The following is a 23,786-nucleotide window of genomic DNA, read 5'->3' as shown; positions in this document are numbered from 1 at the left end:
CTGATTAATGGTGACTGCTTTTTATAAGCCTCCCAGGACCCGGCCTGGAATGTGGGCACTAGCCACCCGCCCAGAACTTTGGCTACTCCCAGTAAGAGCCATCCCAGATCGGCTTTACAGCCATACTAAACAGCTGAAGTGTCAGACTGCAAAGCAATAATGACACTTTAGGGAAAAAAACGTCTCTTACCTCAACGAGGCCAGGAACCTGGGTGACACATACCGACCATTAAATGATGGCCCCTTGTTCCTTTCTACGATATATATATTTATACAGTATATAGTAGAATTACTGAAATCACATAAAATATGTGTTAAGCATGTTATATAACCAACTCTGTTTTATAGTAACATTCTGCAATATTAGAAAAATAAATATAGTTTGGCTCATTTCTCTTTTGTGTTTAATTGATTAGGAATTATTTATATAATGAAATCCGCATATACCTATCTCCATATCATTATGGTCGGAATAATGGTAATGAAATTTTCAGATGCTAAGAAGATCTGTCCAGTATCTCAAGATATGCTTGAACTGAAACAATATTTTGAGACTATTAAGAATATTTTGGTGAGTGATTTATATCTTGTAACATTTTATGTAAAATTGTGTAATGCAGTTGCAATTTTGGACAATTTTCTTGTTATTAATTTAGTTACACTTTAAACTTATACTACAAAACAAAGAAAACTGAGCTCTTGAACATTGCATTTAGGGGGGGACAGAAGACATCAAGCGCTGCACACCAGAATTCTAGCTTCAAAAAAGGTGCAAAATAGGATTGGGCTTACTTGCGAAAAAATTGTGTGACAATTTGCATCTTTTTTTAGCACCACTTACTCTAGTTTCATGTATTTTGCGGTACGCCAAAAAATGTGTCCGCAAATAATACGGATGACGTCCGTGTGCATTCCTTATTTTGTGGAACGGAACATATGGCCCCTAATAGAATAGTACTATCCTTGTCCATAAAGCGGACAATATAAGGACATGTTCTATTTTTTTGCGGAACGGAAATACGGAGATACGAAAAAGGAATGCACACGGAGTAACTTCCTTTTTTTTTGTGGACCCATTGAAATGAATGATTCCATATACGGTCCGCAAAAAAAACGGAACGGACACGGAAAGAATATATGTTTGTGTGCATGAGGCCTTAGACTCAAAGATGCACCAAAAGTATCAATGTGCCAACATTTGACTCTGCAATTTAAGTATGTGCGACGTGTCACTTAATTACAATATGAATTCACTGCCTCAGTACAATAACTAAAATATCAAAGCACTTATACAACTCCAGCAAATACTATAACCAGCATTATGACTCATCTAATTTTATTGATTTAAATGTGCTAAAGTTTATTATTTGCATTTCTATTCTCTTCTGCAGCAACTCTATCAGGGATTACTCTGTATTGTTTCCCCTTCTATGAGTCTATGGATTTGTTATGTACACTATATGACAGTCTATGTACAGTACTTGATGAGTAAACAGCATACTGTACATCTTGGGGATTAAACTGCTAAATAATGTAAATCATAAAGTGTAAGTGCTTTGTATTGAAGGGAATGCAATGGAACATCTTTAATATTGCATTGTGTCTGATTGTGGTGCTGGGTTATTAGAGTTTCTGGTTTGTCTCTTACCTTTAATAAGGAATTCCAAAACAAAAGGGCACCATCATATTTGCAGGAAGTTTATACTTTATGGCATCTGCCAAAGCTGGCAGATCAGGCACTACTGATGTTGGGCACAATTAGTTGTCGAGTGGGTACCTTGACAAGTATCACTGATCTTCCAGTCTCCACGTATCAGATTTAATTTTTGCCATATTTACACATATAGAAAACTTTAACTTGACATTTAATACATTAAACACAACATGGGGATATTTATCAAAACTGGTGTAAAGGAACCATCAACTAATCAGGTTCCATCTTTTATTTTTTAAAGGAGCTTTGAAAAATGAAATGTGTAATCTGACTGGTTGCTATGGACAACTAAGTTGGTTTTTATTTACACCCAGGGGCGGACTGACCGGTCGGGCACTTCGGGCATGGTCCGAGGGCCCGGGCGGGATGGGGGCCCGCCGCAGAATAACATTATGTGTTAATGTTATCCCCCAGGGCTCCATTTGCGACTAGAGCCGCGCCGCAGCTCTGAATACAGCGGCGGGCACAGACAGAAGTTGAACTATCACTTTATCAGCAGCGCAGTGGAAGAGTCTCTCCCTCCCCCTGTGCTGCTGCCGCGGCCAATAAGAAGAGGGACAGGGGGAGGGGCTGTGGCCACTGCGCCACCAATGAAGATAACTGAGCTGTTAATACAAATACAGGAGGCGGGTGCCGGAATCAAATAGCCGGCACCCGACCTCTATGACAGGGAGCGGCACCTGAGGGGTTAACTGCCGCTGATCGCAGCCCCCTGTCATAGAGGTCGGGTGCCGGCTATTTGATTCCGGCACCCGCCTCCTGTATTTGTATTAACAGCTCAGTTATCTTCATTGGTGGCGCAGTGCGCCCCCCCCCCCCCCCTCAGTATAATAAACATTGAGTGCGGCCCCCCCCACAGTATAATAAACATTGAGTGCGGCGCCCCCCCCAGTATAATAAACATTGAGTGCGGCGCCCCCCCCCCAGTATAATAAACATTGAGTGCGCCCCCCCCCCCCCGTATAATAAACATTGGTGGCGCAGTGGGCAGTGCCAATGAGGGTTAAAATAAATAAATAAAAATTAACTCACCTCCTCCAATTGATCGCGCAGCTGCCGGTCTCCTGTTCTTTCTTGAGCTCCATCACATGGTCCATTACCATGGTGATGGATCATGTGATGAGCACAGTGATGTCACCACAGGTCCTTTGACAGGCTGCTACGCGATCAATTGGAGGAGGTGAGTTAATTTTTATTTATTTATTTTAACCCTCATTGGCACTGCCCACTGCGCCACCAATGTTTATTATACGGGGGGGGCCGCACTCAATGTTTATTATACTGGGGGGGGCGCCGCACTCAATGTTTTTTTTTTTTTTTTTAACCCTCATTGGCACTGCCCACCAATGTTTATATATTTATTATACTAGGGAGGGGGGCGCACTGTGCCACCAATGTTTATTTGTTTATTATACTAGGGAGGGGGGGCGCACTGCGCCACCAATGTTTATATGTTTATTATACTAGGGAGTAGGGAGGGGGGGCGCACTGCGCCACCAATGTTTATTATGTTGGGGGGGGACGCACTGCGCCACCAATGTTTATATGTTTATTATACTAGGGAGGGGGGGCGCACTGCGCCACCAATGTTTATTACGTTGGGGGGGACGCACTGCGCCACCAATGTTTATTATATTGACCTTCTACTACGCATTCTGCATTAAAGAATGCTATTATTTTCCCTTATAACCATGTTGTTATAAGGGAAAGTAATACAGTGAATAGACTTTCATCCTAGCAACCATGCGTGAAAATCGCACGGTTCAACCGGAAGGATGGATCCGGCATTCCGGTATTTTGAATGCCGGATACGGCACTAATACATTCCTATGGGGAAAAATGCTGAATCCGGCATTCAGGCAAATCTTCAGTTTTTTTCGCCAGAGATAAAACCGTAGAATGCTGCGGTTTTATCTTTTGCCTGATCAGTCAAAAAGACTGACCTGAAGACATCTTTTCCGGTATAGAGCCCCTGTGACGGAACTCTATGCCGGAAATGAAAAACGCTAGTGTGAAAGTACCCTAAAATATTAAAGAGGACCTTTCACCTGTATAAACTATGTGAACTGAGTATGCTGCCATATAGAGCGGCGCCCGGGGATCTCACTGCACCTACTATTATCCCCGGGCGCCACTCCGTTCTCCCGTTATAGGCTCCGGTACCTTTGCTTTTTAAGTTATAGTAGGCGGGTCTTCCCTTGTCCTGTGGGCGTCTCCTTCTCCTAGGCTGCAGCGCTGGCCAATCGCAGCGCACAGCTCACAGCCTGGGAGGTTTTTTTCTCCCAGGCTGTGAGCTGTGCGCTGCGATTGGCCAGCGCTGCAGCCTAGGAGAAGGAGACGCCCACAGGACAAGGGAAGACCCGCCTACTATAACTTAAAAAGCAAAGGTACCGGAGCCTATAACGGGAGAACGGAGCGGCGCCCGGGGATAATAGTAAGTGCAGTTAGATCCCCGGGCGCCGCTCTATATGGCAGCATACTCAGTTCACATAGTTTATACAGGTGAAAGGTCCTCTTTAAGTTTAAATCCCCCCTTTCCCAATTTTACATATAAAATATATAAACAATAAATAAACATATTACATAGCGCTGTGTCCGAAAAGTCCAAACTATTAAATTATTAAAAAATATCTCCTATGCGGTGAGCATTCGCCATTTTTAGTCACCTTGTCACCCCAAAAAATAGGATAGGACTGTTCTATTATGGGCCGAACGTTTCATAAAATGTAAAATGCACGCGGCTTTTTTTGGTGTTTTTTTTCACGGTATTGAGTATCGCAATACTTTTTTATGGTGACGAAAGCGAATCAAAACTTTGGTATCGAAACAACCCTACGCCAATCTGATCGGCATAGCGTTGTCATGATACCAAAATTTTGATTCAGTTTTGATTTGGCGACTAAAAATTTAATTTGGCTCCTAAATTTTTCAGTTCAGGAGCCAATGGCTACTAGGTATTTTTTTTAGTCTGGAGCACTGTGCCCAGCACCCCGATTCCGAATGTTATGCTGGCCTGGTAATGGCAGCGGGGCCCGGTGCAGTCACTGTATTCTATTACACCGGGCCCCGCTCACTGTAATACTAATATTCATATGTGAACAACTTGAAATCCTCTGCGATCCTCTCCCTCTCCCTCTCTGTACTCACAAACTCAGTAGCAGGCCGGGCGGCAGCGCAACTCACTGACGTCACGCGCCTGCTCCTCCCACTTTATGAATGAAGCAGGCGGAGCAGGCGCGTGACGTCAGTGAGTCGCGCTGCCGCCCGGCCTGCTACTGAGTTTGTGAGTACAGAGAGGGAGAGGGAGAGGATCGCAGAGGATTTCAAGTTGTTCACATATGAATATTAGTATTACAGTGAGCAGGGCCCGGTGTAATAGAATACAGTGACTGCACCGGGCCCTGCTGCCATTACAACACCAGATGCCGGCCCCCAGACCCTGTATTGGGGGTCATTCACTCACAGCGACACTGTTATGGGGGGATCTGGGGATGACACATATATAGCATAAGGTGCTATATATGTGTCACCCACAGAGCCCCCACAACAGTGCCATCCGCAGCGCCCCCACAACAGTGCCATCCGCAGAGCCCCCACAACAGTGCCATCCACAGAGCCCCCACAACAGTGCCATCCACAGAGCCCCCACAACAGTGCCATCCACAGAGCCCCCACAACAGTGCCATCCACAGAGCCCCCATAACAGTGCCATCCACAGAGCCCCCATAACACCTTTTGGTTCAAAATATTTTTTAATTTGGCTATTCCCCACCCCTCTTGTAATTGTTCCGCTACTTGTGGGCTGCGCGGGAATGAGTTCAGTCACTTCGGTGCGCAATCCCTTCCTGCAGTGCGTGATCCCGCAAGACCCGCCGCTGTAGGTCACGGGTCTCGCGGGATCACGCGCCGCAGGATGGGATCAGTGGAACAAGTACAAGGTGGGTGGGGGGATGATCTGTGGGGTTGCTCAGACGGCTAGGCCCTTCACAGTAGTTATTAACCCCTTTCAGCAGTCCCCCATTCACTGAAGGGGGGACTGCTGAAAGGGGTTAATAACTACTGTGAAGGGCCTCCCCCTCTTTCACAGTAGTTATGCCCAGATATGTGCCCCCTTCACAGTAGTTATGCCCACACTGCTTCTAACAGAGGCTCACTAATGGACGCTGAGATTAGATCACCCCATATGAGAGCATTGAATCAATGCTTTCCTATGGGGAAAAATCTGACCCTGGTCATCATGCAGAGTGTGAGGACGTCCAGCGTCAGATACCGGACCAAAGGTCTGTTTTACTCCAGGAAGCCCTCAGGTGGCTGCCAGCGACTAGAGGCTGACTTATTGCTGGAACGTAAACAATGCAGTTTCTCTAGAACATTGCAGTTCGATTTGCAAAAGGGACACTGTACCCAGACCACATCAATGAGCTGAAGTGGTCTGGGTGTCTTTTGTGTCACTTTAACTTTGAAATCTTATTAAATATTGTGTAGGGTGTGGCTGGGGGCGGGACAAGGGTGGGGCTTGCAGCAGAACATGGGTGAGGCCTGTAAGGGGGCCCTTGATTTATTTTGCCCGGGGGCCCTGAGGGTTCTCAGTCCGCCCCTGTTTACACCAGTTCATCAGTAAATGTCTGTCATAGGACAGGAATGACAGAAATGTCATGGCTGCCCTTAGGGTACGGCCACATGATCAGGTTTCTGCATGCAGTTTTGGAAGCCAAAATCAGGAGTGGGTCATAAAAGGAGAGGAACTACAGATACAGATACAACTTCTCTTTTTTGGATTCACTCCTGGTTTTGACTTTCAAAAATGCATCAGGATGGAACCCTGACCATACCTTTAAAGTACTCCTAATACTTATGTCTCTTACTTATAAAAGTACCATATTTCATTTGTAGCTTGACTTTTAATTTCTGATTTTTTGTTCCACAGCATGACAGTGACAAAGTCACAGACATCAGTCTACTAAGATCAAGTGCACTAAATAAAATACATGTAAGTAACAGAAGTTATCACCATTGAAGATGAGCAAATCAATTCTAAAATTCAGGAATTTGACTAGAATTTTTCAAAAAGTTCTGAATAGAATAGAGAGACTTTCCCAAGAAATCAGATCACTTTTTATTTGCATAGAATTTATGTGTGCCTGATTGGAACAGAATCAAATTTTTTGAAATTAGCTTATTTGTAACCACCATTACTCCATTATACAGTATTTCTTGTGTATTAAATGTACAGTGTTTAAATGTAACAGTAGGCACAATGGCTGATAGGCAGGTAATTAAGTTACAAACAATATTCATATAAATATTAATTGAAAAAATAATTCCATATGTGTTCTAAAAATAAATCTTCATGTGAAACACAATTTTTACTTTTCGAGGACAAACCGTAAAGGATATGACTATCTAGAGTGAAATATTGTACACAGTTGGTGACTACATAAACAGTAAATTATAGGTTACTATTGGCAATTAGACTCTCCTAAAAGGTGACAAAATATAAAAATATAAAAAAACTTATATCATCATATACTATGTAAAAACTGTCAGATAAAGTAGTACCAGTGCTTGTGTACATACATCATGGTTAACAAATGGCTAATTAGGTGATCACCAGGATTCCATTGCAAAAGGTCCTTTCAACCATGTAGACTCAGGTCTCCAATAAGATATTTTAACATAATGTAAATTTTTTTATCTTTTATAAAGTTAAATATGGCTTAAAGGTCAGCACTGATACACTGGGTCTTACAGAGTAAGTATAACATTAGTATACAGTTCTGAAAAAGTAGCCATACATAACCATTTATGGCATTTACTGTCGATATACATAATTGGTTGGTAGGTGAGTGACCCACCTCTAGGACTTTCACTAATTGCCAGTTTCCTTAATTTCCAGAAAATCTGAATGACACTGTGGCCAACGGTCCAATCAGTCAATCAGTCTTTATCTAGGTGCAGTGACCATCTTGACATGAGGTTCAGCCAGGAAATGTAATTCTTATGAGTGTGGGTCCCAGAGGTAGAACCCCTGCCTATTGTTTATGCTATAAATTGCATAGTAAAAAAAAATACCTTTAATATCTAGATATTACAATATCTCATAAAACACCAGCTGCACTTCCACAAAAATCTCTACACAAAGATGATCTAATAGTTTCAGCAACTAACAGCTTAAAAGAAAAGTATTGTAGACTATAATTTGCATGGGGAAAAGATAACTCTTCCTAAAGAGTTTCATTATTCAATCCCTTAGTGACCAGCCTGTTTAGGGCCTCACTGACCAAGCAGTTTTCTTCCTTTTTTCATCGTCGCCTTCCAAGAGCTATAACGTTTTTATTTTTCCGTCTATGTAGCTGTATAAGGGCTTGTTTTTTTGGGACAATTTGTATATTTTAATGCTGCCATTTTGGGGTACAAATAACTTTCTGATTGACTTTTATTAACTCTTTCTGGGAGGGATATGGGAAAAACAGCAATTTTGCCACTGAGTTTTTAAGTTATAAATTTTGTGGCGTTTATTTGTCAGCATAAATAACATGATACGTTTATTCTCTGGGTCAGTATGATTACAGTGATACCAAATAGATATCTGTGGTCATTTATCAAACTGCTATAAAGTAGAACTGGCTTAGTTGCCCATAGCACCCAGATTCCACTTTTCATTTTTGACAGCACCTTGGGAAAATGAAAGGTAGAATTTGATTGGGTGCCCTGGGGAACTAAGTCACGTCTACTTTACACCAGTTTGATAAATGACCCCAATACGTTTTTCTACTTTTGTGCAATAAAAGCACTTTTTTTTTTAAAAGAAAACATTTTTTGCCCTACTGCGTCCCAAGACCCATAACTTTTTTCTTTTTCTTTCTATGGAGTTGTGTGAGGGCTTGATTTTTGACTTTTCATTGGTATCATTATGGGATAAATAACACTTTTTGATCGCTTGCTAAAAAGTTCTCGGTGGCCACTAAGAATAAATTAGCAATTCTGGCATGTTTTTGTAGTTTTTTTACAGCGTTCACTGTAAGGGATAATTTACACAATATTTGTGTAGTGCAGGTCGTTACAGATGCGGAGATACTAAATATTTAGGGGAGATTTTATTTTTGCAATTTTTTTCATTGACAAGTGTATTTCTTTTTTATTGGAATTTTTTTATTTACTGAATGGGACTTTTTAAAACTTTTTTAACTACTTAATAGTCCCCCAGAGGGACTATAATAGTTAATCTTTATTCTAAAATACAATGCACTATCCCTATAGTGCAATGCATTTTAATTTCAGTCATATACTGACATTGACCAGCAAGGTGCAGCCTGCTAGAGAACACTTAGGCCTCTTTCACACGGGCGTTGCGGGAAAATGTGCGGGTGCGTTGCGGGAACACCCACGATTTTTCCGCGCGAGTGCAAAACATTGTAATGCGTTTTGCACTCGCGTGAGAAAAATCACGCATGTTTGGTACCCAAACCCGAACTTCTTCACAGAAGTTCGGGCTTGGGTTAGGTGCTGGGTAGATTGTATTATTTTCCCTTATAACATGGTTATAAGGGAAAATAATAGCATTCTGAATACAGAATGCATAGTAGGTGATCAATTGAGGGTTAAAAAAAAATAAAAAAATTAACTCACCTTCTCCTCTTGGGCTAGGACCTGTGGTGACGTCAGATCACATGCTCCAATCACCTGGTCCATCACCACGGTGATGTACCATGTGATTGGAGCATGTGATCTGACGTCACCAAAGGTCCTTTAGCCAATAGTTCATCTTTTGAGAAGTAAAGAAGAGACGGGAGCTACGCGAACAAGAGGAGAAGGTGAGTTAATTTTTTATTTTTTTTTAACCCTCAATTGATCACCTACTATGCATTCTGTATTCAGAATGCTATTATTTTCCCTTATAACCATGTTATAAGGGAAAATAATACAGTTTATAGACTGTCACCTAGCAACCATGCGTGAAAATCGCACCGCATCCGCACTTGCTTGCGGATGCTTGCGATTTTCACGCAACCCCATTCACTTCTATGGGGCCTGCGTTGCGTGAAAAACGCAGAATATAGAGCATGCTGTGATTTTCACGCAACGCATAAGTGATGCGTGAAAATCACCGCTCATGTGAACAGCCCCATAGAAATGAATGGGTCGGTATTCAGTGTGGGTGCAATGCGTTCAACTCACGCATCGCATCCGCGCGGAATACTCGCCCGTGTGAAAGAGGCCTTAAGGTCCCAGCCAGGTCCCAGCCTACCTATACACACATCAACACCCGGAAATCACATTTGCGGGTTGCCAATGGGAGACAGAGGGAGTCTGCTCCCTCTGTAACCGCTTACATGCAGCAGGCACCATTTCCCGCAGCATGTAAGGGGTTAAACAGCCCAAATATCCACTCTTGCTGGTCCAGATTGTTAGAAAAGGAGTGCGTCCCTCAAGCCCCCGCTCTGCTGCACGGGGTACCCATGCAGTGCTTACACTGGTCTGCCATGAAAAGGGGGCTGTCCAGCCTAAAGCCCCCTAGTGACCACCGTAAAAAGGTGTATTTGTGGTCACTAAGGGCTTAAAAAGTAAAAACACTATATATCAAACAAAATCACATGAAAGCAATACAAGGATGTCCAAAGCTCTCCAAACAGGCCCAGTTACATTTTTTAAGAGTGCCCCCTTGTGGTTACACTTTATGTCTTATTGTATGATGTAATAATTTTTTATCTTTGCATTTCAGGCATCTGAGAAATGTTGCTTTCTCCTTAAGCTTGGAACATTTTATGTGACCAACATTTTCCCTCAGCTTAATGTCAGCATCAGCAAAACGCACAGAGAATTCACTCATCTGGCCAATTCCATGCTTAGTCTGAAGATAGAACTCAAACATTGTGTATGTATTTTTTTACATTTCCATTGTCACTAGGGAAGAGGATTTATATATTCTAGTGCTGAGCAACTGTGGATTTCTGAATCGTCATCTCTAGCGTAACAAAATATAAAATGTATCTAACTTAAAGGGAACCTGTCACCGGGATTTTGTGTATAGAGCTGAGGACATGGGCTGCTAGATGGCCGCTAGCACATCCGCAATATCCAGTCCCCATAGCTCTGTGTGCTTTTATTGTGTATAAAAAACGATTTTATACATATGCAAATTAACCTGAGATGAGTCCTGTCCCTGATTCATCTCACATACAGGACTCATCTCAGGTTTATTTGCATATGTATCATATCGGGTTTTTTAAACAATAAAAGGACACAGAACTATGGGGACTGGGTATTGCGGATGTGCTAGCGGGCATCTAGCAACCCATGTCCTCAGCTTTATACACAAAATCCTGGTGACAGGTTCCCTTTAATGTATTTCAAACAGCAATAATAACATGGGTCCTTGTATAAAATGGGGCTCATCATCTAAACTCCCAATTTCAGATACGGGGATGAAATTTATCATAGAAAATCAATTACTGTAGAAAATGCACATAGACATGGAGAAAACTATTAATGCCATGCATGTATTGCCCTTGATTCACATCTAGGAATATAGTACATTCACAGAAAGAAATACCGATATTGATTTTTTTATTTTATTATATAGCATGCTACAATGAGGTGCCCATGTGGGGAACAAGCACACACTGCAATGGAAGAATTCAAGACTAGCTATTACAAGGTATGCGACATTGTGTAAACCTTAAAATTAATAAAATTAAACATAATATCATAGTAGTTTTCCTACTCTTCTGTAAGGCTCTTCTCTAATGGATGGGATACTACATATTATGTTATAACTTATAACAAAAATTTGTATAGCTGTCATCTTGTACATGCTCCAAAGTAGAGCCAAAAGGGCCACATGTGGCTCATAGCCTCTTGAGTACTCAACCACATAACAGACAAATATGTATGCAAGGAACACATGCTTTCTACTGTGCTAATTTTTCCTCTTTAAAAAAAAGGGGTTTTATTGGACAGTTTAGCAGTAACTAATTTGTTGGTACTGGTATGTATCTGTAACTATTTTATAGAAACCGCTTTTGCTACTAGCATGGTATTATTAGAATTCAGACTGGATTGCCAATTCAATGTTATTTCTCCGCTGGTCATACTAGTGGCTCAAGCTAATAGCTCTGCCAGGAAAGAAGTAATGCAGAAAATGGCCGAGAGGTGGCAGGTACTGTGTCGGTACCATGTCGTCCTATGGGACAGTTTTCTGTGTAAACTAATATTTAGAACAGGGATGCTCAACCTGCGGCCCTCCAGCTGTTGCAAAACTATAACTTCCACCATGCCCTGCTGTAGGCTGATAGCTGTAGGCTGTCCGGACATGCTGGGAGTCAGGGGAGGGATGGCAGCCTTAGTCCTGGGGGGCAAATCCAGTCAAGTGGTCCATTTTTAGCCCCACCCATTATTAAAAGCCCCTCCTACATATAATAGGCCACTCCCAACAAACACTGTACAGCTGAAATTCTATTGTTGAGGCCTGTCTCTACACATCATACGGAGAGGGGAGGGTGCTTCACATTATACAATAAACAGCAGGCTACAGCCAGGAAGCTCCTCCGCTCTCCTCCCTCCCCAGATCCTGCTCAAGGCTTGTGGTTCCCCCCACCATCTGCCACCTGCCCATTGCCTGCTGCCCCCTTTGGCCATCCGCACACAGCTCTGAATCCTCCTTCTGCAAATGGCAGGGGGAGGAGCCGGAGCATCTCCTCTCCTACATAGCACCTCATACCTCTTACATCCAGTGATGTCACCTTTGTTGTAGATGTTCTTTTTCTTTATCTTCTCCATTCAGACCAGACCGCCATAATGATTTTTCAGCCATCTCCAGTCTCTGCAGAGATTGACAAACAGACATTAGTTTCCCACATTTCCATCATCTTCTGAACACCCTTTCCTGCCACCCCCAATACTATACTGCAGAAACAGTCCCCCAGGAAATACTACACCCACACAGATAGTGCCCCATTCAACAATTATTGGCACACAGTACTCTAAAAAATAACTGTGCGCAGACACTAATAGTATAAAGATAATGTCAACCAAAAATAATTGTGCTAAGCTGATACTGTGCCAGGGTGCCCCCCAAAGTTACAGTGCTCCCCAAAATCCCACCAATAGAAATAATTCTCTGGCAGAGCACACTTAGTATTAATAATGCCTCTATAGTGCCCATACTAGTAATCATGTTCCTCATAGCCCCCAGTAGTAGTAAAGCTCCGCATAATACCTCCTAGTAGTAATAACTCTCCCTATAATATGACAGTACATGAAATACCTCCGCTTAGTGCCTGCTGTTGAGCTAATGTCCCCATAATGTATGCCAGTATAAAATACCTTTATATAGTGCCCCAGTAAATGCACTCATAGTGCTCCTCTCCCCCTTCCTCATAGTGTCCCCCATAATATGCTGGTAAAAAATGCCCCTTCTTAGTGCCCCCAGCAGATGCTCCTATAGTGCTCCTCTCCCCCATAATGTGCCAGTAAAAAATGCCCCTTCTTAGTGCCATCAGATGCCATAGTGCCCCCCATAATGTGCCAATAAAAAAGGCCCCTTTAGAGCCCCCACTTCCCCATAGTGCCCCCAAATAATGACCCTATAGTGCCAACAGATGCCCCATAGTGCCGCTCTCCTCTATAGTGCCCCCCATAGTGTTCCAATAAAAAAAAGCCCCTTTAGAGCCCCAAGATGCCCCCATAGTGCTCCTCTCCCCCATGGTGCCCTCCATAATGTGCCAGTAAGAAATGCTCCCATAGTGCCCCCCAAAATGGGCAAGAAATAAATGCCCCCAGAATGCCACCCCCCAAAAAATGGGGCTGTAAGAAATGCCAGCTCCCCCCCATAGTGCCAGCCCCCCCCCCCCCCCCCCGCAAAGAAAAACAAAACAAAACAAAAAAACACTAATACCTCCATCAGCAGCGATGCGATGCAGGCCTCTTCCAGCCTGTGTCCCCCGCTGTGTTCATTCACACATCAGTGTTTTGGTCAGTGATTTCCGTCAGTGATTGTATGCCAAAACCAGGTTTGGAGCCTCCACAGATATAAGGTATAAGGCCTCATGCATACGGCCGCAATATGCGGGCACTGGCCGTGTGCTCCCTGCATCACGGATGCGGACCCATTCACTTGATTTTTTGCGGTGCGGATGGATCACGGACCCATTAAAGTTGAATGGGTCTCGATCCGTCCCTGCCACCGCATGGATGTTGCCCGTGCATTGGGAACCACAAATTGTGGTCCCCAATGCACTGAACGGCCGCACAACGGCAAAGGGAAAGAGCTGCATCTGTTTTGTGTTTAGAAACGCACCTGGTTTTGTCTCAAGATCACTGATGGAGATCACTGACCAACACACTGATGTGTGAATGAGGCATTACCCAATTAGGTTTTTATCTAGAAGGAAATTTCTATACACAAATTTATACTTTATTTATAATTCTGACAAATTTAATCACCTTTTATCTTTTTACAGATGAAAACACAAGATGCTATTTTCAAAGCTATTGGAGAGATGAACGTTCTGTTTTACTGGATAGAGAAGAACTTTAAAAACTGAAGAAAACAATGTTTGTAGATGGATCGATTGTCTTTTATTTTTATATTTTTTTTAATTAGTTTGGGGAAAAAGAAATCATAACATTTTCTAATATGCAAGTATTTAAAATTCTCCTCTTATACCTTTGTTAAGCCTCATTCACACGTCCGTGCTCAAATCCGTGAGCAGGTGGTCAGTGATGCATCCGTGAAGCTGTCCGTGAAGGATCTGTGTTGGGTCCGTGTTGCATCCGTGTTTTACTGACACTGAACAGCTGAAAAAATTTTTTCAAAGCATCTCTTCTTAATGATCCGTGAAACACGGATGGCATTCGTGTTGCATCCGTGGTTTTCACGGACCCATAGACTATAAAGGACATGATAGATCCGTAAACACGGACAAAATAGAGCATGCATCAGTGCTAAAAACACTGACCCATGGACCATGCAAAAACATTGATGTGTGAATACACGCATTAAAATGAATGGGGACGTGTGCTGTCTGGGGAGAACACGTACAGCACACGTCCGTGAAACACTGACATGTGAATGAGGCTTTATACTGGTGCAGTAGGGTCAGTCTGAAACAAATGGTACAGCCCAGAAAAGTCCTATGTAATGCATCCAAACATGATGAGGATATTTAAATGCAAGCATATTAAAAAAATCATAAATAGACGGACTAAAAAAAAAGAACAGCCCCTTTAACTGATTGGCCTGCCTTTTTGATAATATTGATGATGTGATATTTATTTAATATTTATTTTATTTAAAATGAAATGATTTATTTATTCAAAGAGGACCTGTTACCTCTCCTGACATATCTATTTTAGTAATTACACGCATTCCCCAAACAATTCTAAGGGTACTTTCACAGTTAAAGTTTTCCGGTAGAGAGTTCCGTCACAGGGGCTCAATACTGGAAAAAAGCATCAGTTTTGTCCTAATGCATTTTGAATGGAAAGCAATCCGTTCAGGATGCATCAGGATGTCTTCCATTCCGTACCTTTTATGGTATTTGGCCAGAGAAAATACTGCAGCATGCTACGTTTTTTTCTCTGGCCAAAATTCCGGAACACTTGCCGGATTGCCAGATCCGGCATTAATTTCCATTGTAATGTATTAATGCCGGGTCCGGTACCAAGTGTTCAGGAAATACCGGATCCGTTTTTCTGGATGACACCGGAGAGACGGATCCAGTATTTCAATTCATTTGTCAGACGGATCCACATCTGGATCCGGAAACAAATTAAATCCGTTTGCATACAGATTTCAATTATTATTCTTACTAGAAGTTTATTAATCCTATAACTAGGTGTTACCAGTGGGCGTGTCCTTGTATAGTTTGACCCTGTGCAATCAGTACTGGCAGTGCTGACCTGTGCATGGACACACCCTCAACTGGTGACACACAGTTGCATAAGGCCTCTTGCACACGACCATCTGGCTTTTTCAGTATTTTGCGGTCCGCAAAAAACGGATACGCAAAAAATACGGATGACGTCCGTGTGCATTCCGTTTTTTGCGGAACGGAACAGCTGGCCCCTGATAGAATAGTACTATCTTTGTCCATTATGCGGACAATAATAGGACATTTTCTATCTTTGAACGGAACGGAAAAACGGAAATATGGAAACGGAAGGCATACGGAGTACCTTCCGTTTTTTTTTTTGGCGGACCCATTGAAATGAATGGTTCCGTATACGGTCCGTATATGGAACGCAACAAAAAGGAACGGAAAAGGGAAAAAATAATGTTTGTGTGCAAGAGGCCTAACTGAGGAACAGAGCAACACAGTTATAAGAAAAAATGCTGCATAATCATTATCGCATGGGGAACAAAGGACTTAGTAAAACAGAAATGTCAGGAGAGGTGACCTCATTGTCCTTTTTAGGTTTGCATTTGTTTTTATTCGTTACATTTAAATTAAATTATTACATATTCATAATTTATATTGTCAGTTTTTACCTAAATAAAGTGAATTGAAAAAAACTGTTGTACTTTACTAAATATATTACTTTGTCTTTTTTATTCTCTGGTTCGTGTAGTCTTCCTATACAGTAGTTCCCAAAAGCATAAGAAGGACAACTCAACTCATTTTACTAAAAATGTCTCTAAAATAATGTACAGCTATAAAATGTCATACCTGTATCTCATGGTAACTGCACACAAACACATTTGTGCTAATACCTGAAATTTTTATTTATTTATTTAGAAATAAATAATTTTAATTAAACAAATATCTCTAAACAGAAAACGTAACCAATAAATTACATCACGCAGGATGGCTTATAACCCCCTCATCACACTAATTCCAACTGGGCAATAGCTGCATCCATAAGTCACTTAAGAGACCCAGTGATGCAGCTAAAAGGTATGAGTAGGCCACAGGAGCCAGATCAAGGATGGTGTGGAATGATTTATGAAAAGAGCTGTGAAGTACTAGTTTAGTGAGCCCAGCCAGGTGACACTGTTCTGTGCACAGTAAGGAGAGAAAACCTATATAGTCTCACACATATATAATTAATCAATCTTTATTAATTAAAAGACAAATATAAGGTAATACAAAAACATGCGATTTCAATTAGTGGTAAAAATTGCAGGAGGATAAAGTGACAAGTACACAGAGCCACCAGCAGTCCTCAAACTGGAATTACATATGGTACATAGGGGCCGAATCAGAAAGTTTCATGTCTATACTGATGTGATAAATGGTACCAATTACCTATGAATAACCACACAGGAGACAAGCAACTATGTAAAACTCCACATGTCACAGAAAAATACAAAGGTCGCAAAAATGTTGCAAGGAGGTCAGCAAGCGTGGTATGATCACAAGGCAGTGACTAAGTGCTGACCCGCCTGCAATAAGCAATACATGGATACAAAATTGACAGTGGAAGAGCCCATACCAACCAGGAGAGGAAAAAAGATGGCTCCTAGCCCGACGCGTGTTTCGCATGTTTTTGTATTACCTTATATTTGTCTTTTAATTAATAAAGATTGATTAAGTATATATGTGTGAGACTATATAGGTTTTCTACTTATTTACACACATTATTTCACTTTCTAGCTTCAACATTTTTGGTTATTTTCACAGTAAGGAAAGGCAAGATTACACAGCACCCACTCCTTCTTGGTGCATGACTCTAGACTTGTGGTAGGGTGCAATTACAACCCAGTTCTCAAGCCAAGGTGACCCACAGCCCCCATCATTAGCACATCTATGCTGTTAAATATGGCTACATTGCTGGGTCCCTTGTGTTAGCTCAAAACTTTTCTCCCAACATAACAAACTCAACAATGTAGCAGCAACTTTAATATCCTAAAAGCAGAGGCAGAATAGCTGGAGACTGGTGATGATTGTAGGGTGGTAAGGGATTTGCTAGTATTTACTAAAAAAACATTTGCTGAGCAGTTACAACCTAAGCTCTGATCACATCTTCCATTGATAATGGAAGACGTTACAACGTGACAGATAACTGTCATATAACGCACACTTCCATACTAATAATGATATCCATGGGTTTCATCATGGAGTCTGTCATTATACCAGAAAAAAAATAAGCTGCATGCTGTGCTTTTTTGTCAAATGTGACAGAATTTTCTATAAAGGATCCTAATGGAACCTACAATATAATTTAGAACTCAGTCTTATGGCTAACTGCTCTGCATTACCCCCTTCCTGACAACGATCAAAACATCATACTCCCTTAAGATTCTCTGGTCTAATGAAACCAAGACTGCACTTTTTGGCCTTATGTTTGAAGAAAACAAGGCATTGCTTAGAACCTGCCCAGTACCATTAGTGAAGCTACAGTGAAGCATGATAGTAGCAGCATAATGCTGCGGGATGTTTTTCATCAGCTAGTACTGAGAGACTGGTCAAGGTTGAGGTTGCTGAACTGAGTAAAGTACAGAGATATACTTCATGAAAACCTGCTCCAGGATGCTCTGGACTTTAGAATGTGCTAAAGATTTACCGTCCAACAAGACACTGACTCTAAGTACACAGCCAAGGCAAGACAGGGGTGGCTTAGGGACAACTCTGTAAATGTCCTAATTGAACATCTCTGGAGAGACATAAAAATGGATGTCCATCAAAGGTCCCCATCCAAACTGACAGGGCTCAAGAGGATTAATGGCAGAAAATCCCCATATCTAGGTATGAAAACCTTGTGCATCATACCCAAGAAGACTGGAAGCTGTAATTGCTGCCAAAGGTGCTTAAACTAAGAACCAAGTAAACTGTCAGAATATTTATGTCAATGCAAGATTTTAGTTTTTCCTTTTCAATAAATAAGCAAAGATCATCCTGAACATCCTGTTTTCACTTTGTTATTGTGGGGTATTGAGTGCAGAATGATGGGGGAAAATTTGACTTTTTTATTTTAGCCCCCAGGGTAAAAGCACTTCATGCACAACCACGTGAATAATTGAAAGCGACATACACTTTGCAGTAAAAGGCACATTTAGACATCCCTGCAAAAATAAAATGTCCCAGTCATTCCAAAAAGTGTAGTCAGTTAAGGAGGCATACGTCCTTATTGCCCCTGACACTGCTACAGCCAGTACAGCCAGTGAGGGAAAAGAGAATCTTTTAATCCTCTTGTTCTCTTCCTTCTCCTCTTCATCCAGTGAAGAGGAACCAAGATGGAGCTCCAGGACACAGCAGGGGCAGACCCTCAGAGTGATAGCATATGGACCCCACCCCCTGAGGATTATCCGATTCAAATTCCTGATGCTGTTGGCATTTTAGGTTTAGTGTTTGAGACTGATGGCCATACAGAAATTGACTTTTTCAAAGTCTTTTTTCAAGGATTTTGTAAATTTTATGGTGGCTCAAACTAGTTTATATTCCGATCCATTCATTGCCCAAAATTCCACATCATCATCCGCTCACTCTGAGTTAATATGTAAGCTGTGCAAAGTAATTCAGGGTATAATAATGGGTAAAATTATAAAATATACAGTACAATTCATGAATGTGGGATAGGCTTTGAAGAAATTCCATAGGGCAAGCTTTTTCTGGTAGTTTTCTCAGTGCAAAATGGTGCCCTTTCATATACCCTTTTTGCAACAAACTCTGTGACCTTTTGGGATCCTTCCTTTAATCAATCAATAAAATAAACTTTTTGAAAATGAAGGAATGTTCTGTTTGACGTGAAGATTGGAATAGCACATAAGACCTTAGGCCTCTTTCACACTACAATATGTCGATTTCAGTGTTTTGCGTTCTGTTTTTCACGGATCCGTTGTTCCGTTTTTTTGTTTCCGTTGTGTTTCCGTTTCGGTTCCGTTTTTCCGTTCCATTTTTCCGTATGGCATATACAGTATACAGTAATTACATAGAGAAAATTGGACTGGGCAAACATTTTCAATAGATGGTTCCGCAAAAAACGGAACGGATACGGAAGACATACGGATGCATTTCCGTATGCATTCTCTTTTTTTTGCGGACCCATTGACTTTAATGGAGCCACGGAACGTGATTTGCGGCCAAATATAGGACATGTTCCATCTTTTAACGGAACGGAAAAATGGAAATACGGAAACGGAATGCATACGGAGTACATTCCGTTATTTTGCGGAACCATTGAAATTAATGGTTCCGTATACGGACTGTATACGGAACGCAAAAAACGGCCCGCAAAACGGAAAAAAAAAAAACGGTAGTGTGAAAGAGGCCTTATAAAGTGCCATCAGTACAATGTGCAGGCCAGCTTTTTACACCACATAGTTTTCTGCATGGCACACTACTGCTTCAGTGCTTGATCTGAAAAATCAACCCCAATACTTTTTCCAGGCACTGTATACTTGCACGACTACATGTTCTAATTGCATAGAACCCTTCTGTTGCCTTTTCTAAGTTGGTTCTGGATAGGCACCTAGGGAGGTGTGTCTAATTTTTGGGTTGAACTGCTGCTTGATGCAGTACTTATGGAAGTTAGAACCATTAAAAATGTATAAAATATTCAGAGAAAAATACAATAAAAATCTATTTATCTGAGGTCATCAGACTCATTCTGGAATCCTGAGCTGCCCACGAATTAAGGATGGTCAAATGGCATAATTTGAAGCTGAACAATATGGAGCTTATACAGAGCTGAATTCAAGAGAAATCCTCTGAAATCCAGGTACTTTTTGGTGTATTCACAGCATTTTCAGCTGTATAAACACTTGCACAACTCTTAGCGAATAGGAAATTTGCCTTTGTACAGTATTTTGGAAAATCAGGTTTTGAACTATTTGGGGTATTTCCCTTTGAAAACAATAGGAAGCTGCTTTCAAACATTTTTGAAGCATATTATGCATTTTATGAACTGATACGCAGTGTGTTTTTTGCCATGTAAACATCACTTTCTAGTGTCAACTACACTCATTGACCAAAAAATAAATAAATCAATAAAGCAGATAAAATGTTGAATTGCTACAAAACTCTGCATGTTTTTATCTCTTAGGAAGATATGTAAATGATGACAGGTGAAGTCTGATTAGACATTTTGGAGGACATTTACTAACACCGGAGATTTGCCCCTTCTGATGCCGGTATTAGTCTATGTCTGCTGCTGCTGCTTGATGCGCCTAAGTTATGTAGAGGCACTTTACTGACTGCATCTTTCTTAAATCTACTACCCAGCTGGTGTAGAATTAAGTCATTCTCTACACCAAAAACAGTCATAGAAAATGATAAATCAGATGGGCCGGCCAGCCCTCCCCCTTCCTCGCACACGCCATGCCTCCTTTTCTCGGAAATGGCGAAAAAAGGAGAAAGTGGTGTTAACTGGAGAAAAATGAACAGATTTTGCTGCAAAACAGCTTTGTGATGAAATGTGTGCCTTAACTACGCCAAAAAGTGGCTTATATTTTTTAATAAATTACCCCCTTTGTCTTCCCATAGTGTAAACTTGCTTCTCCTACTGCCCAATCAAAGGCTTTCAGAGGCTATTTTTGGGTAGTGTACTTCTTGTTAGAGATATTGAGTGCTCAACAACATGCCTCTATGGCTCATTCAAAAGATATTTTGTCCAGTTGACAGACTTTGAGGGGGGGGATGCATCATTGGACTGAAAGAAACAGGAGGGTAATCTTGCCATTAGAGATAGTCTTGCAGTTCGCCCGGCGGTCGTTTCGTGGCGAACTTTGCGTGTTTGCGATTCGCCGAACATGCGAACTGTGGCGAAACCAACCTCGCCACTGGGTTTTGGAGAGGACTGGCTGCTGGCCTCTTGCCCCTGGATTATGGGCCATATACTAACTTTTAAACCCCTGAACCTATTCAAGTGAATTTTGGATAGGTTTGTCCCCAAGTTATACTGTTTAAATTGATGTAAGTTATATGTATGGCCAATGTAAACTCACAAAGTTGTAACAAGTTATAATAAGTGTAACTTGTCAGCTTGGGAGGAAAATGCTGGGTGTGTTTCTATTGTGCCATTGTCCCATTGTGTGTTTAAAGGGTGATGTCTGTCCTGTTGTCTGCACATGTGTATTGGTGACTTCTCTTTGTCTTGAGAGATAATTGGATTACGCCTCGGGTGTCTCGAGGGCAGAGAGGAGGAAACCATGATGCATTGTGGGGATGTGTTGTGTCTGTGTGTCCTAAGTGCTGTTTATCTGTCCTATGTCACAGTCTTCATTCTGGTCCCCTAGGGGCGTGTACACCAGATGGGCTGTACTTACATTGTATGTGTTGTAAATTACTGATTGGTTGTATTTCAAACCCCTGTGGGCAGTACTATGTTTGTGTTTTATGAATAAAAGAGGCTGTATGTGAAGTACAGTCAGACCACTGTTTGACCCTCAACACGGAGCCTTGTCTCGTTATTGGGGGGATCCACTGTATGCTGTTAGAGGACCGATTGCCAGGATTGTAAGCTGATTCCTGTTCGTCTGCTAGCAGCTATTCGTGAAGTTCCAGTTTGGAGTGCTACTTTGTATCCAGTTCGGGAGGTTGGTGTCCTGCAGTAGCTGTGCCTGTCTCTCAGAAAGGGGCACATCGCCTAAACGGATTTTAACCCCTTGTCTGCTGAAACGGACCGTTACACGAACATATGGAGAAATTCGCACCAGCCATATTCTTTTACATTGTGAAGAACTTTGACCCATGACACATCCATCAGGTGGTACAGGACAGCCAATTTAGACGCTTCAGCACATGGACATACCCCTACCTTATAAATAAACCTGATCTGGCCGCCATTTTACATTCAGTGTTTTGCCAGGGTAGGGAGAGGTTGCTGTGTGGAGCAGGGACAGGCTGTTAGGGACACCAAACCCTAGCTAATAGGGCCACAAAAGTCATTTTAAGGACTGTCACAACCAGACAGCTGAGAAGCTCTGACAGGAGCCGTCCAGAACCTCCTCCTTGAGTTTCTTTGTTTTGGTTTCAGTTCCTCATCTCGTTAGCCTATCTCAGCTGTCATGCAGTTGGACTGATTGCTTCCCTTTAAGTTCCTCCCCATAATGCATTAGGTTGCGGCTTATACAACTTCCTGGAGTGTGTGTGCTTGCTGTTCCTAGTTCCCAGTCGTCTGCAAGATAAGTGCTGTTTATGTATTTGTGATTTTCTGTCTGCTGGATCCAGGTGACCCTGACTCCCTCCGTGTCTGTGTAGGGAGCCGGTGGTCGTGTCCCCTCACTATTGTAGGGTCTTCAGGTGTAAGATAGTCGAGGTACGTGGATATGCGCCCATCCACCTTTGGGGTGTTCGCATAGGCTGAGCAGTCAGGGAGAGTGGCAGGTCTCAGGCAGGGGTCTTCCTTTTGTTCCTTAGTTGTGGATCCAGTGAGTCATAGATTATATTGTATTGTCTTGTTTCCCTGTACACCATCCGTGACACTAACGATAGGTGTGATACACAGAGGGGTGCGATATACTTATAATATACTTTTATAATGAGTTAAAAACACATAGATCTATATAGTGATCACCTGGAAGTCAGGGGCTTAGGGGCTAGGGGCTTACTAGGGCCATTTTTATATAGGGTAAGGTTCCGGACGGGGTCGCTCTTATCAGGGCGGGTGGTCTGTGGTTAGGCTATCAGGGCCAGAATAGCAACCCCCTGTAGGGCAATATCAGGGACAGTTCTTTGCCCACCCTGTCCTTCAATACCACATCATCATCTAGCCCAGGGATAGATATATTTTGCTTTCCCTCCGGGATACATGGATGTGCACTGGAACCCCCCGGATTGTGGTAGGACATATGGTTTCTGATTTGGTGCCGCCGAGCACCTGTTTTAGTGCCGCCGAGCAGTTGTTATTGCCTACCACATCTATGCTTTTTGTTTAACTTTAGTAATTTAATTTATTTGCATTTTGAGGGATATCTTTTCCCTTCACACGTCCGCAAAATGGGTCCGCAATTTTGCGGACCGGGTGCAGACCCATTCATTTTCAATGGGGCCGGAATGTGCTGTCCGCATCCGCATTTGCGGATCCACATCCGCATTTGCGGATCCACACTTCCGCATCTGTGCTTCCGTTTCCGCAAAAAAATAGAACATGTCCTATTTTGGTCCGCAACTGCAGAGTAGACAAGATTAGG

The 23,786-nt window shown here is 42.1% G+C and overlaps 1 protein-coding gene across 1 annotated transcript; it reads left to right on the top strand.

Moving 5' to 3' along the window:
* Positions 1–475: 475 nt before the first annotated feature.
* LOC120993702 (interleukin-20-like) lies at positions 476–14,259 on the top strand. Its single transcript, XM_040422176.1, has 5 exons — positions 476–571; positions 6,642–6,704; positions 10,437–10,589; positions 11,298–11,372; positions 14,176–14,259. The coding sequence occupies exons 1-5, from the start codon at positions 476–478 to the stop codon at positions 14,257–14,259; spliced, it is 471 nt and encodes a 156-aa protein (XP_040278110.1).
* Positions 14,260–23,786: the final 9,527 nt, after the last annotated feature.

The sequence above is a fragment of the Bufo bufo genome, chromosome 3 (genome assembly GCF_905171765.1).
Source record: "Bufo bufo chromosome 3, aBufBuf1.1, whole genome shotgun sequence".
Taxonomy (NCBI): domain Eukaryota; kingdom Metazoa; phylum Chordata; class Amphibia; order Anura; family Bufonidae; genus Bufo; species Bufo bufo.
The sequence above is the reverse complement of the archived record's forward strand: the minus strand, read 5'-3'. Positions and strand labels throughout refer to the sequence as shown.

Excerpts from the sequence above, each read along its gene's own strand:
- LOC120993702 (XM_040422176.1), top strand. The coding sequence starts at position 476 with ATGGTAATGAAATTTTCAGATGCTAAGAAGATCTGTCCAGTATCTCAA. Across the intron at positions 6,705-10,436 it reads GTGCACTAAATAAAATACAT|GCATCTGAGAAATGTTGCTT; the intron begins GTAAGTAACAGA and ends TTTGCATTTCAG. Across the intron at positions 11,373-14,175 it reads TCAAGACTAGCTATTACAAG|ATGAAAACACAAGATGCTAT; the intron begins GTATGCGACATT and ends ATCTTTTTACAG.